The sequence below is a fragment of the Epinephelus fuscoguttatus genome, linkage group LG8 (genome assembly GCF_011397635.1).
Source record: "Epinephelus fuscoguttatus linkage group LG8, E.fuscoguttatus.final_Chr_v1".
Taxonomy (NCBI): domain Eukaryota; kingdom Metazoa; phylum Chordata; class Actinopteri; order Perciformes; family Serranidae; genus Epinephelus; species Epinephelus fuscoguttatus.
This window is the reverse complement of record NC_064759.1, coordinates 21,889,141-21,904,654: the sequence shown is the minus strand read 5'-3', so window position 1 is coordinate 21,904,654 and position 15,514 is coordinate 21,889,141. Positions and strand designations below refer to the sequence as shown.

The 15,514-nt window shown below is 41.0% G+C and overlaps 1 protein-coding gene and 1 long non-coding RNA gene across 5 annotated transcripts in view; one reads left to right on the top strand and one right to left on the bottom strand.

Moving 5' to 3' along the window:
* Positions 1–15,514, bottom strand: part of LOC125893362 (uncharacterized) — a 92,150-nt gene that overhangs the window by 16,310 nt on the left and 60,326 nt on the right. The window lies entirely within an intron of this gene.
* On the top strand, positions 1,567–15,047 carry LOC125893357 (cytokine receptor common subunit gamma-like). The gene is made up of 8 exons (XM_049583966.1): positions 1,567–1,801; positions 5,428–5,518; positions 5,970–6,148; positions 8,818–8,942; positions 9,048–9,213; positions 11,935–12,216; positions 13,496–13,592; positions 14,485–15,047. Exons 1-8 carry the CDS (start codon positions 1,735–1,737, stop codon positions 14,591–14,593), a joined length of 1,116 nt encoding a protein of 371 aa, XP_049439923.1. The 5' UTR covers positions 1,567–1,734; the 3' UTR covers positions 14,594–15,047.

Here is a 15,514-nt window from a genome sequence, read left to right as displayed (position 1 = left end):
CCCATCTATGTTCAAATGTATAGCTTTAATGAAGACTGATCATTCAAGAACAATATGTAAACTGGGTGCTTTCTTGAATAATGTTTTGCCACTTTTTAAATGAAATCATGTATGGCCGTGCTTGAGTGCAGGCTTGGTTTTCTTTTTGTTTACTTTAATCTGTGATGACTCATTCTGACTGTTCATCATCTATTTTGTATTTTGTCTTGTTTGTACTCCATATTACAATTGTGGTGAAGAGTTAATAAATATGACTATGAGAATTTGCATAAGAGAATGACACCAAGACTGACAGGTCCATCACTCAGCGTCAGTACATGATATCCCTGTCTTTCCCCATCTGACGTCATTCTCAACCTACATTCGAAAATTGCACGTCATAAAATAAACGCAGCAACATACCGTGAAATATGTATTTCGTCATTAGGTCTGAGAACGTGTTACCCATTCCCGTACTTCCTGTATAGCATATAAAAAGATTTACCTTAAGCTAGCTCGGACCATGTTAAAGTTAACAATATTTTAACGGAGCAAGGCAGGCTAATTGCTAATGTGCTTTGCCTAAAAGGAAAAAAAACCCTCAATGCTTTAAGATGGCAGTCAAAGATGGCAGAGGTATGATCACATAATGAGCTATACAGGTGGTGTGTTCCACATTCTATTTTCCATTTGATCTTGGAAAGAAGAATAGCCTACTGTAAAGAAACTAAACTACCATAAACTACCATTGGAAATTGCCGGTTTCGGTTCAACGCCGGAAGTTGCACACATAATTCATGAAGGTATCATGGGGGCGGGGAATAAGGTGGACAGAAAATGATTCTAATGTGGACAATGATGGTTTTTGAAAAGAATTCCCCAAGGTTGACAAAACAAAGCTTCTAAGTTGTAAATACTTGAAAATGTGTTTCTGTGGGAGGTCATATTTCAACGTCAACTCATCAAATGACATTAAATCCTTGTCCTTATAAAGATCCTGTACAGTACATAAGCCCTTACTTGAACATATTTTAAAGCCCATGTCATTTTTAGCTGGGGTAAATTGTTCATTGTCCCATGTTGATGAAAAACATGAAAGCGCAGGGGAATCACGCAAATATGTCTGTACCTCATGCCAGGCATTAATTGTGTTTTTTACAAAATAAACTGTAATTTTCCATAATTTCTAAAGGGGAGCTGAATATAAACACCTACCAACAGTTGAACCTTTTACAGATTGTAATTCAGTTTGTAACCAAGGAAGATATTTTCTACTGAAAAATGTCATATAACTTATTGTATATTTGTTTAGATTTTTGTAGTGTTGAGCCTGTGAGATCTGTTTCTTCCCATCATTATCTGTAAACGCATGAAAAAAATGGCTGTTTTGCGAGATACCATAAAGCCCCACAGGCCTGATAGTGACAATAATCATGATACAGATCACAGATGGAAACCTCCACAGCAGAAACGGACGCAGCTAATAACCACATGCCTGCTGACGTATAGCATTTGGAGAGAACGCCTTCACCTCATTGAAATGAACAACTCTACAGGTACTATTTGTCAAAAGCAGTGTAACGCTAAGCCTTTAACTGGCGGTTAAAGTGATGATAGTTTGGGCTGAAGGGGAAAAAGTGTAGGTGTTCACTCTCCCCCTGCTTTCTGAGGGGCCTCTGTGTGACATATGCTGTTACGTAATACCAACGGCTGAGGTTAAGTGAATGAGGGTAAATGAAAAACAGCGGCTGAGCCATGCTGCCGACTGGACTGTTTCTGCTTCTCTGTCTGGCAGGACATGTGTTTGCCAAAGAACTGCCAGGTAATAACATTTCTGATTTAATATTTAAATTATTGGTGAATCATGATATTAATTATTATTGTTTTTGGTTCATTTAGATCTGTCTGAGCTGTTACTGAATTAATTTAAGAGTTTTTTGCATCTCTAATTTGTATATTCATTGTTATAGGCCAATCTAGTTTATATCCATAATAAACAGAATTATTTACAATGTACATGTGGTTTTTGCTATATTTTTGTTGACCTAACCTAAAAATAAAATCACTATTTCAAAGCGGGGGACAGTACAACTGCCTGGAAATATGATTAGGCCTTAATATTGTTAATGATTAATTGCTTGTATTATGAAATTGAATTAACTCTCTCCCAACTCATTTAATACTGACACTCATGGCCAAAAAAAAGGGACATGATTGCAGTGCGACATGTCTGCCACAGCAGAGCATAACCATTTTAATCAACTGAAACTGCTACACTGACCACAGAAGATGTGCTTGCCCATGTGGGCACCCTGCTGCTCAACAGCCATTTTGCACAACTGGTCTAATTATTTTTCTCTGTGTGAGGCTCTGCAGCTCTCCAACAGGTGAGAACTACACAGAACTGTGTAAAAACCGAGTGCAGTCTGTTTAAAAAATAATAAAATGATTAACACATGGTACCAGAGGCAACACGAAGTAGCAGAGCAACCCTGTGGATGTTTTTACATTAAAATAAATCGCCCAAATAAATGTATCCTAATGGTAAAACGATCCATTTAATTGATTCAGTATGCTTCCAAAACCTGTATGACCAAGTGCTTTATCACTTGGTAAAACTCTATGCACACACAGTTAAGCTGGCAGCAACGGCATGCTGCAAAGATGAAGGCCTCTAGTTTCCCGGCACGGCGCAGGGTGGCGCAGGGTGGCGAATCCCGCACAGAGCTAGTTTCGAGCAGTGTAACCCGAGGCGCACTCAGTTTGGTAGTTTGGCAGACCGAGGTGCGCTGAAATGGATGTGGCAGCACAGCAGGGGGAGGTCCAGACAGATCCAGCTTGGTGCAGTGACAGTTTCATGCCAAATGGCTTTGCCGAAGGTGCGCTAAGAGCTCGCCAGCTGAAACCAGGTCTACTGTCAGTCACAGAGTTATTTTAATAACTTTAGCAGGATTTATACTTCTGCATCAAATCAAATCAACACCGTACCTGTGTCATCATAGAACCTACGCCGTACCCCACACCATAGCCTGACACGAACCTCCCCAGAAATGTAACTACACACAGGGGCAAGACAGACCTCCTGTCTATTTTTATAATATGAAACCATTTCCCTCAGTGGAAACAGAGCTTCTATTTACTTTGATTTCACAGATAAGGAACAAGAAATTGTGAAGACAATAAAGCCTCCATAAAATAGCATTTTAAGTCTTATGTGTGATTTATCCTGGCTTCATATGAGCAGAGGAAATCTCCGCTTGCTAGGCTAATTTATCCAATGTAAGATGCCATAGGCCTGTGCTAATAACGTTAGCACGTTATACTTGTTTGGAAAATGTGTTTAGTCGAAGACAGTTGTTTTGTCGGTTTGTGTACTTGATTTGTGTACTTGTGTTTTAAATTGTCTCTATTAAGCCATGTTTAATGTATGTTTTGAATCAACTAAAGTTCACAGCACTTCACAGAAACCCCACCACTGACTAGTGTTTTGGAGGGTTAACTGCAGAGTGACACAGACACACCACTGTACAAGTATAAATGCTCACAATGCTGTAGGCCATGTGCGTAGACTACAGCGTAGGCTCTGCATAGAGGTAGGTCTGCAGGTATACATCCCGCTTTTGTGTGCTCCTGTGTGTAGCATACTATGCTAGTGACATATGTCACATTAAGATAGTAACAAATGTACTTACTGTAAGCCAAACCATGATGTATCTTTTAAACCCAACCCATGCATGTGACAAGAGAACTGGATATTGTGACCAGTGTGGTAAGGATTCAAATGGAGCACCACAGACAGACAGGACAGTTTGTAATGACCTTTAATTTACTGCTTGGTAAAACACAGAATGAGCAGACAGGTGAAACAACAGGGAGACTCAACTTCTCGGTTCGGAACCTTCCGAGACATAGATTCAGTGTAATACTTTTGGCGAACCACGCTGAAGCAGAGAACAGGTTAGTCACCAGCCATCTGCTGGATGAACACATACACCAAACTTGATTGTGTGTAATTGTACCGAGAGGGGGCAGACAGGAGGCGACATCGGGTGAGCAGAGGATTTGATACCAGGTAAACACAAAGGGAAAGGTTGGTCGGCACTGACGACAAGCCAAGCTGAGGCTACCATGCAAGGTACCACCTGCTATTTAGTAACCATTCACATATTCTCACACACCAATGGTGTGGATGACATGTGGACGGACTGAACTGCCAATCTAATGATTAATGGATGACTAAACAACTGGATGCATTTAAGGAGTGGAAACTGTAAATTTCTTGTAGAAATTAAAGTTTATCAAGACACAATGCATGTATGGAGTGTATACTGACACGCCGTCCCTGAGCATCTAAAACTGACACTGGAGGGGTACCGAGAGCATCACTGTTTGACGTGTAGGGCCACTGACCAGAGTCAGTATTTGATGAGTTGAGAGTGAGAACATGTTACACTGAGTGCGTTTACATGGACAGTTTAATTCCCTTTTCATTCGGAATGAAAGTTCATTCCTATTAAAAGTGATCTTGTAAACACCTCATTCGGAATGAAAATGGCCAGTGCAATTGAAAATCCAATTGGATGTAAGGGGCTGGAATATTCCATTTCTAATTCCGAATTAAAGAATTTCTCGCACTTGGATACACTCATTCCTCTTTAAGTTCATTCCGGTCTTTCTGCACATGCTCGTTTCTTTGCCCTTCTGGCACGATGACATATATAGTGCGTGTGACAAGATGGCAGCTTCTAAAAACAAGAGATAGTCCTGAGCGGTCTTCTATCTCCCTTCTTCGACCTTCTCCTCCTCAACAGACAAAGCATTAGCACAACAAGGTTGTTGTCGTACTGCTGCTTCAAGAATATAAGCAAAACAAGCCCGAAAAAGGCACTAAGAACGGCGTCGTCAAGCATCTTGTTAAAGAAATGGAACGAGGACTTCAGTGTTTTCTTCTAGTAAACGTAAACACGTAACATCCGCCCCGCCCCCTATCCAATCAGAAACCTTCCCTGTCCCAAACCTTGCGCGGACCCGAATAAAGGCGATTAAAAGGCTATTAAACTGATCATCCTCATTCGGAATGCTTATTCATTCCGAATGAGGATGAGGATCAGCATCATAAACCGAGTTTATGGTAAAGCCCTTAAGCTGCTGTAGCCTATAGAGCAAGAAAATCTGCAAAGAGTGGGCAGGAGCAAAGATGGATGGATCAGACAAACTCCACACTTTCACCTGGGAGACCACTCGGAGCGAGAACTTGTTACACTGTTAATAGCACATATACTTCCTTGGTTAAGTGAATTCCCTTTGCGTCATTGTGTTTCCATTTCCTCATTGTGTGTGTTTGTAAGCTGATTGCTATTAATCTATTACCATTTGCGTAGGTCTGTACTTGGCCTATGTTTAACCCTAATGATCTTTATTTTCTCTACCTTCTTGTGTCTCTGACAGATGTGGACTGTTTGTTGGTGCATCTGAAATATGTTCACTGTTCCTGGAATAAGCAAGGGACTCCAGAGGTCAATTACACCTTCTATGGCTGGTTCGTAATTACAGTGACAGTCACTCTGACAAAATAAAACTAATTTTGTAGTATACTCGAAATTTATCAAACTGCAAGGAGTATAGTTACATTTCTGGGACAATGCACATCAGGCTACAGCATAGGCTACGGTGTAGGGTACACAGAGCTTATGCTGTAGGCACAGCATCATTTCAACACAAACGTATATATCCTGCTTAAGTAGGAGTTCTTATCTTTCACACTGAGTGAAGGATGTTACGCTCTGAAATTGGTTCTTTAGAGCATTATCTCTTGTGGAAGTCTCAAAAGATTAAGATAAATACGAGGCCTAATATCTCAAAGTAGCAAATATCAGAGAAAACATTACCCAAAGTACTGTGACCTAATGATTACATGATCAATTAACAGTTGCCGTGGCTGCATACTTGGTTTTGTGTGTGAATGACTGAATAGTGATTTCTTTCTTTAGGTTCCATGGTGACGAAGTAGTCAGTGAGTGCCCCACATATCTGTCAGAGAACAACATAAACACTGGATGTAACCAGCCCTATGACGACTCCATCTCAGTCAGGAGGTTCACCACATTTTACACCAGACTGGTACACGGAGAAGATGTCCATCAGAAGGAGCATTATCTTAAAGATAAAGGTATGCTTATTTACCAGAGTTAAACATAACATCGGGAGGTACTTTTCAGAATATTAAACTAATAAATGAAGAAGTAACAGGTTTTTGTTTGTTTGTTTTTTGCTGTTTTTTGGTTTGTTTTGTTGATGGAAGACATTTTTTATACCTACTAGTGTGTGATATAAACATGACTTATAAACAAATAAGGTTATCATTTTGGTGAAAAAGCAAACGATTATGAACCATTAAGGTTTATCATTTTTTAATTGTGACTTTTCATGCTGCCTACTGCATGGAGTTTGGTATAACTGGTTCCTTAAAGCTGTGGTCTACGTTTAGAAAGACGATGAGAAAGATCCCCCCCCCCCACACACACACACACACACACCCCTCCCTCTGAGCTCGTGTCCCCCTCCCCTCGGAGCCTCCTAACGACACACCCCCTACCGCATAGCAACATACAGTTACATACAGCATACAGTTACAACATCCACAATAAAAATGAAATATTACCTGTTCAACAAAAACTCTGCTGTATCAGCATCATTTTTCAGGCCCAGATCTTGCCGGAGCTTTCTCCATCGGTCAAAGGAACTGAGGAGACAGAACATGGTGGTGCGCGAGAGTGCAGCGGCTCTTAGCTTTCTCATATATGTAGTTTTGTCCGCGTTTTTCTGCTCATGTCGAGCAGATTTTGTGTATAGTCGGCAGGACATTATCAACATCGGCTGGAAGCGCAAGGTTGACATCACGAGAGGCTTTCAAAAGGCACACAACATCCCAGACGCCATTGGCAGATCTGCGGAGTCACTGTGGATCTGCTGCCCGAGTAAGCGACGCAGACGCCGGAGGGAGCGAAGGCAGAAGTGCGGGGATATTGGCTAGGCTAAAGAAGTACCCTCACACTCTGTCACTGCTGTTATTATCCATTATTATCCAGACCTTGAGGCTCTCTCAATATCCTGCAGAGTGTTGTCACCATCTCAGCTGTCTACATACCACCGGATGCTAACGTTAGCATTGCTCTTAGTAGCTTAGCAACCATTGTAAACAAACTGCAGCGGGCCCGTCCCGAGGGCCTTACAAACCGCTCGTACTTTCAAATGCGGAGGGAGGTTGGGACGAGGCGGGACGAGGAGCAGAGGAGTGTCAAAATGGAGCGACGGGATTGGACGGAGGGTAAGAGAGAGAGAGCGCAAATTTGAGCAAGGAGTAACTCCCATGCGGACCGGATGGCTGTGATTGGTCAATTTCTTTGCAGGCCTGCAGCCGCTGGAGAGAATGGATTTTTTTGATTCCTTTTGCTCTTCTCATTGTGTAGCTGGCACTATTGGGCCATAACCACCATCTAAATGATGTTAATAATAACAATCAGTCTTTCTAAATGTAGACCATAGCTTTAAGATACACAAAACTAGGATTTATGATTGCCTTTCAGGAAGTGGGGGCCTCAGATTCAACTAAAGGAGCCCCAAAACATAATGTTAAAACAGATGTTCAGATGAATTTGAGTTATCTTTTGGCGTCCAGCCAATCACCTTGACTTTCTTTGTCTCTGAAATGCTATAAAATGTAATGTTAAAGACTTTCTCTTTGAGACGTTGCAATTATTTCAATGTGAGGAGATCTGTCTTTGTCTCGTAATTACAATCATTTTTCGTGTTTTGTGTGTTACTGAGTGCTTTACAAAATAATTAAATAAAAATAAATGTCAGGTGCAGCTCAACAGGTGTAGGTTACCTGCAGGACATTTTTGCCTGTCGCACCTCCGCTAGTGCCAGCTGGCCAGCCGAATTGTCAGCTGGGAGCCACCCTACACAGGTGTTTCATCCCTTTGATCCCAGAACATCTCTGGGTGCTGGGGCAGCAGTAGGGACGTCTCTCTACCACTCCCTGCAGCTGGCCCTATGATCCTTGGTTCCCTCACTTGGGGTCTTTTCTTCTGAGCCATAGCCAGAAGCTCCCTTTCTCTGCTTCCTCTGCCAGATCTCTGAGTGCCCTCTTTTGCTTGGACCCGATGACTCCAAGGGTTTTCAGTAGCTGCTGGTTGGATATTCCAACACAGCCTCTGCATCCGACTTCCACAGGGTAGGTGCATGCCTTCCACCCTGCTTCTGTGCACGCACTACTTCTTCTTCTCCTCTGCCAGTTTTCGGAGTACTTGGTTGTGACACCATCTGTACCAGCCCTGGGTCAAAGCTGATTTGCAGCCAGATAATGTGTGTTGCAAGTTGGGATTCGGGGCATCACAGAGACAGCAGGTTGTTTCTAAAACGTAGTCACAAATCCATAAGAAGAGCCACAACAAAGACCAAAATGTGGCCTGCAACAGATGGTAAGGCTTGTATTAGTTTTTAGCGAACTTAAACTTGCAACCCCTATCAGCCAATTAAGAAAAGTGAGGAGTCAGCAGTTAACAATGGCATAAAACAGTCAATAAAACAGGTTTTCTCAACAATTGCGATTCACTGCAACCACTAGAGATCCTTGAGCATACAGTCATAAACCCACACTAATTGGTCCAGCGGTTTGTGCAATTAGTTGTGGACTAATGACCAAAAGCATGATTGCCTTCAGGTTTCACGCTGGAGGAGATAAAATATATGCAATATCAAGACTTAATATGTCTGCCCTTTATGTTGTTATCATATTGTATATTATGTATAATTAATGGTCTGTGTCATCTCTAGTGAAGTTAAATCCACCACCAGCAAACGTGAGTGACCAGATCTATCTGTGCCTCACTTGGACCCAGATTTTACCTAACTGTGTGGAGAGTGAAGCTCGTTACAGGATCAGTGACAGCTCATGGGAGGTAGGCAGTTTGAAGGAAGATAATCTCTCGGCCTTTGCATCATTATATTTTTTGTCTTTGGTTTGTACCCATCTCTCTTTCTCAACTCCATCTTACTGTCCTCAGACTTCTCGTGTCAGACCTGGGATGCAGGAATACTGTATCAACATGCCCTCCGCCAAATCCCTGGTTGAGCTGCAAGTGCGGAGCAAAATGGATTCCGCCTGTGGAGGGTCTTTATTCTGGAGTGAGTGGAGTGAGCCTGTGGTCTGGGGATCCAACAAAAGCACAGGTAAAACTGCAAAAATAAGAGGACAACATACTGTACAGCAGCGTTAAAGTATCCGAGACTGGTCTTTGTCTATGTTTTGAAGGTCTCGATCTTGTTTTTATCATGGACAAAGAGGAATTGGGATTTTATTTCAAGACCAGTCAAGACCATATAAAGATAGCTAAGATTATTTCAGCTCCTTTGAGTTTGTTTGTATTTGTGTACTCATAGAAAACAAAGGAAAATTCCCCTTCATAAAATTCAACTCTGCAATGCCTTTTGATTATTCTTATAGTACAGTTATATACACACACCGACACACACACACACACACACACACACACACACACACACACACACACACCATCTTTTAGTGATATGAATGTATTTTTAAGGGAATATGGATCTTTCAGATTAGTTTGAGGTGTGCCTATGGTTTGCATGTTCCACATTTTATCATAAGTGTGTCATGCACTGTGGGGCCTGCACTTGTCTCGGGTTGCATTTATTAAACAGTGTGTAGGATCAGCCTTATATCCTTTCGTCTACATGCCCACATTCAGCCATAAATGGTCAATGCACAGCACCTCATGAATGCTGATGCATAGAAATGAGCCCGCTGAACAATGGTCCATGGCAACAGTATCACCACAGTGTTTGTGTGTTTACAGCAATCAGACTGATTGCTTAACACCTTGCCAAAATGACCATGACAATCAGTGGTATCGCCCAACCTGAGATATATTTTAAAAATGAAAGTTTGACAGGTGAACACTATTTATTTATTTATTTATTTAAGTTTGGTTATAGGAAACTTGCCCTGCATTATGACTTGCACTCATAATGAGGATATGGAGTTGTGCAAGAGCTTTTTGCCAGACTTTGCTAGTTTACACAGACTATATGTGCCAACACATTCTCACTCCAACCTTGTCACATATTGATGTTTTGGTCAGAGACTTTCTACGCTGACATACGACATGCATGGTACCCTGGGTACGTTGGTTGTTGACGTTCTGGGACACTGTGTCAAGTTCTGCTTGTTACATGCATTGTATTCTTTCAACATACACTTCCATTTTCACAGGAAATTTACCATTTACATACAGCCTCTTTCAAAATAAATGCACTGTATCGGTACAACACTGCGAATTGCTGTTTTTTTTTTTCCTTCAACCACAAACACATATGATTGGGTTTAGGAAAAAAGGAAGAGGGTTTGGCTTTAGAATCTTATGGGATGTGAACACTGCTCTCCGACATGAAAGTCTTTGTTTGTTGGACCCATCCACCACCCCAAGTCACTGCCCAAGCACCGGATTTCGACGACTTCGGAGTGAGACCGGGCTCTATGTGCAGGCAGTGAAGATATAAGGTGACTGGGGAAGACAGGAGTGAGGCATGTGTGACAGCGATGGCGATGCACACTGTCGTGTTCACTGCAGCGATTTTACACACAAAAACTACATTAAAGTTATGGTAGTATTTTGTGATTTAGTGTTAGATCATATTATTTAAAACTTTAGATGCTCTGTTCTGCAATTACGTAGCATACAGTCCGGCCCTCTCCTCTGCATTTCAGGTGGTGAAAGGATTTAGATAGCGCTGATGAAATATTGAGTAGAATCTTTTATTAAGATTTGAGTTGGCTAATAATTTTTTTATAATTGAAAGGTGCTTAAAGTTATGGCTCACTAGCACAACCAATTTTCCCTGTCTTCAAAATGTTCGTATGCATGGGTCTGAGTTTCCATACGGGTGTGCACGTTCTCCCATCAAGTTTGTTTTTATAGATCACAGCTTTTGTGTGGGATGTGGCGTACGCCTATTTCAGGCCTTGTTTCATTATACAGTAGTTATAAATGAGACCCCTGGTCTTGGTCTTGATTTGGTCTCAACCTCTCAAAGTCTTGGTCTTACTTCAGTCTCACTACACTTTGGTCTTGGTCATGACTTGGTTTTAGTTTAGGTGGTCTTGACTAAAGCATCGCCTAATATATCTTCTTCTTTATACCCCAGTATCTGATTTTATTAGCCAAGATTTATGTGAATGATGACCTTCAGGCCACTCCCCTGATTCCACTCATAGACTGCTCTCCCATTAGATTTGTACTTTGGTGCAGATGTTTCTACTCGCTGTTCTGTCAGCTCCACTAAATTTCGGCTAAATGTATGCTGTTTTGTCTATTTGATGGTGCTTGTTGTGGTTGGCTTTGGACGGTGGTGGTGTGTGGCTGCAAGTTGCTCACTGGGACAAGGAAATCAATTCGCCAGTCTGTAAACTCTCCTCCTGCTGACTTCTGCTTGCTGACCAGATTGTAGTTTTCAAATGTAAACATCAGTAAACATTGAGAAAATGATAAAGAAGATGGGGCACAGCCAAACTAGCACCCTGCTAGCAATTGCACAGGCAGTGGATAATAAACTGGACAACCTGCATTAGTTTGCAATGGGATATCAGGAACTGTAATGTTCTTTGTTTCACTGAAACTCTGCTGAATCCTTGACAGCGTCATTCAACCAGGTGACTCTGAGAGAAGGGGAAGAGGTGTATGCTTTGTGTTGAATGGGGACAGGTGTGATTAGATGGAGGGGGACACATGTAAGCCCCAGTTCGTTTTTATGAGTTGATAGTGAAAGACGATACAGGGATTCTGTGTAGTAATTCAAATGATTGAACTGCCTTAGTGAGAAACATTGATTTAGTTCATATCTTGTAAAAATCTGTTTGTGTGTCCACAGTGTATCCAATGATCCTAAATAGCTCTAAGTGTGAGCTTCAGTCGGTGGTCCTGACCTGTGTGTGTATCAGTGAGGGGTTTCCTTTACCCACCATCAGATGGCCGCTGTTGAAGAACCAAGCAGAGTACTCTGTTACGACCACTGTGTCAAACCACACAGTCAACAGCACCCTCACCCTAACTGTCAAGGACCACAGCAACATTTCTATTGAATGTGTGAGCAGTAATGAAGGTGGGGAATCAAAAGCAGACATCATCATCATAACTTCAGAGAGGCGAGAAGGTGAACACACACACACATCACCAATCAACGATATCAGTAAAAATGCGTTGATAACGTAATGTATTTTCAACTGTTTCTGATGACACTACCAAGAAGATGATGACATGCAGTCAGCAGTGGGTGGGTTTCCTTCACAACATTTTGGCCTCATCAGCATCAAAGCTTTCTGCACATCATTTGGCACATTCAATATCAGCCAAACCAGAATTTTTTTTACTGCCTGACGATGTGTCATATGTTAGTATGTGACGTTAAGGCAGAGCATCAAACACAGTAATAGAGAGTTATTGTCCTATAACTACTGAAATGGACTGCAGGTCAGAGAATGGACTTTGCTCATTGTACTGCACAAATGCAATCTAACGATAGCCTGTATTAATAACTACAGATACAATATTCAAAGAAATACAGGAATGATCACAAAGATGAGATGTTTCTATCCATTTTTTCTTCTGAAATAACTTCAGTGGTAAATAGGCAGTTCCCAGGGTGCCATAGGTGTGTCCATTAACAGCTGGTTACAGCAGGCATCAGGCCACTTTTGCAAAATGAAAAGAAGCTAGGGGCCAGTTAATAACCAAACAAACAATAATATTTATCAGTAAATTAATTGCCTGTTTTTTACTTTTCAACATTTGCTGTGCTCATTTATCTTTGCCAAGAGGCAAAAAAGTTGCAGCAGCCCCTGCACAAGTCAGTGTACACAGGGGTGTTTCTAGGATTTGGGAACATTTGGGGCTTAGCCCAGACCCTGCCAGAGCCTATCCCAGCTGGAGCCTATCACAGCTGACGTTGGGAGGTGGGGTACACCAGGTCGCCAGACTGTTGCAGGGCTGACACATAGAGACAGACAACCATTCACGCTCACATTCAACCTACGGACAATTTAGAGTCACCAATTAACCTGCATGTCTTTGGACTGTGGGAGGAAGACGGAGTACCCAGAGAAAACCCACACTGACATGGGGAGAACATGCTAACTCCGCACAGGGAGGGAACCAGGGACACTATATATGTATATAGTTTGTTGAAATGATTCTATTAAAATATAAATTAGGATGAACGGTCTCACCCTTGTTTCTTCTTTGGCGTTACAAAGCCCATTTGTATATTCTTGAATAATTTCATCAAAGCATTTTTGTAGTTTTTGGTATCAGTCATTTACAGGTAACACTGTGTAAATGGAGGTGTCTAGCTAACACAGTAGCCACTAAGTGTACAACATTTAAATAACACTTGAACAATTATATAATCTATACTGTGTTATTTCCAATGGCAGATGAACATGGACTAAGTGCAGTGCCTCTCTTGACTGTCGTCGCTGTTGTATCTCTTACTGTGAATGTCCTCTGCATGATCCCCTTCATATTCCTTTGGTATGTTACTACAACCCTGATACCAAAAAAGTATAGGACAAGATATATAATGTTCAAACTGACAAACTGCATTGTTATTTGTAAATATATACACTCATTCTGAATTTAATGCCTGCAACATGTTGCAAAAACGTTGGGACAGGGGCAACAAAAGGCTGGGGAAGTTATGAAATGCTCAAAAAACAAACAGGTTAATTGGTAACAGGTGATAGTATCATGATTCGGTATGAAAGGTACATCCACGAAAGGCTCAGTTGCTCTCAAGCAAGGATAGCGTGAAGTTCACCAAAAAACTGCATGGGCAAAGAGCCCAACAGTGTAAGAACGTTTCTCAACACACAGTTGCATGACATTTATGGATTTCATCATCTACAATCCATAGTATCATCAAAAATTAGCAGTCCAGACCTTTCTAACACTGAACATGTGTATGAAATGCAAAATACAACAACAGAGATCCTGGACTGTTGAGGAACTGAAGTCGTACATCGAGCAAGACTAGGACAGAATTACACTCTCAAAACTTCAACATAGTGTCCTCAGTTCCTTAACGCTTACTGAGTGTTGTTAAAAGAAGAGGTGATGTAACACATGTCCCTGTCCCAACTTTTTTGGAACATGTTGCAGGCATCAAAATCATAGTAAGTGTATATTTACAGACAACAATAAAGTTTATCACTTTGAACTTTAAATATCTTGTCTCTGTACTGTATTCAGTGGAACATAGGTCAAAAAGGATTTACAGATCATTGCATTCTGTTGTTATTTAGGTTTTACACAGCATCAGAACTTCTCTGGAACTGGGGTTTTACTTCATCATTTTAAGCTTCTAAGGCTCTGTTAATGCAGTAGAGACTTTGACATCAGATGTCTCTCTTTCTTCTTTCCAAAGGATCACAAGAAAAAAGGTGAAACCAAAGCAAGAGGACAGAACATACATGTCACTGAAGAAAACAGAAACATCACCGGAGTATGATGTGATTGGCCATCCTCTGAGCTAACAAGGTTCAGCTTCCACTGAGTGTCATAGAAAATGATACTTCCGTACTCTGATTTAAAACATGTATATGTTATAAGTAAAACGCTTCTCAGTTTCTTTTTTTTAATTTTACCACACCTATATTTAGTATTTTACAGTATATATATTTTTTTGTTTACATTTACTGAACCAGGGGAAGTCCACTGAGTACACATTATTCCAGTATAATCATAGTCATCTGTTGTAGGTGCCTGGGATTTAAGTGCTTTGCAGATTTCTCAACGAGTCTGGAGATTTGGAAACAGATGTTTTCAAGTGAAATTAATTATTTGATATTTTTATATTATTTTATCATACAATGTTTATGAGCTGTCATTGTGGTCACAACTGTGTCTTTAACAATGTGCCTTGAATACACTCTTTAAAACCAACCTGATTATCTTTGCTGTATGGCGTATGCAATTCTTTTTGACAATAAAGGCAATTTCGATTTGTAGATTAGTTGTAGAGGTTTCCTTTGCCACATATCACAAACAATGAAAAGTCATTATGGCTGCACAGAACTATGAGTGTTTGGCTCAAAGAATATTGAACCTATGGCACATTGAGCCTGATAGAGACCCTGCGTCTTCATATGAGGACATCACATTTTGGGTTTATTTGACCTAATACATTATTCTACTTACCTCAGACTTGTTGTCCTCATTCATGGACACTTTTATGTGCCATCTAGTGGTGGTAAGAGCACAATACACTAATCCATGTAAAAACAAGATGGCAGCCATCTCTGCCAAGTCAGTCTGGCTACAAATTTGACCAATTTTAGCAACAGTAACACTAAGACACTGTTAATTAGGAAGTACTTGTTTGAAGACATTGGGACTTTATTATCGTTCACAGTGTTTTATTTTTTATACTTATCGGGTACTACTGATCCCAAATA

What these genes read in the sequence shown, in the direction of transcription:
- LOC125893357 (XM_049583966.1), top strand. Translation starts at nt 1,735, where the DNA reads ATGCTGCCGACTGGACTGTTTCTGCTTCTCTGTCTGGCAGGACATGTG. An exon ending in GCATTATCTTAAAGATAAAG is followed by an intron (nt 6,149 to 8,817) that starts GTATGCTTATTT and finishes TGTCATCTCTAG; the next exon opens with TGAAGTTAAATCCACCACCA. An exon ending in TCAGTGACAGCTCATGGGAG is followed by an intron (nt 8,943 to 9,047) that starts GTAGGCAGTTTG and finishes TACTGTCCTCAG; the next exon opens with ACTTCTCGTGTCAGACCTGG.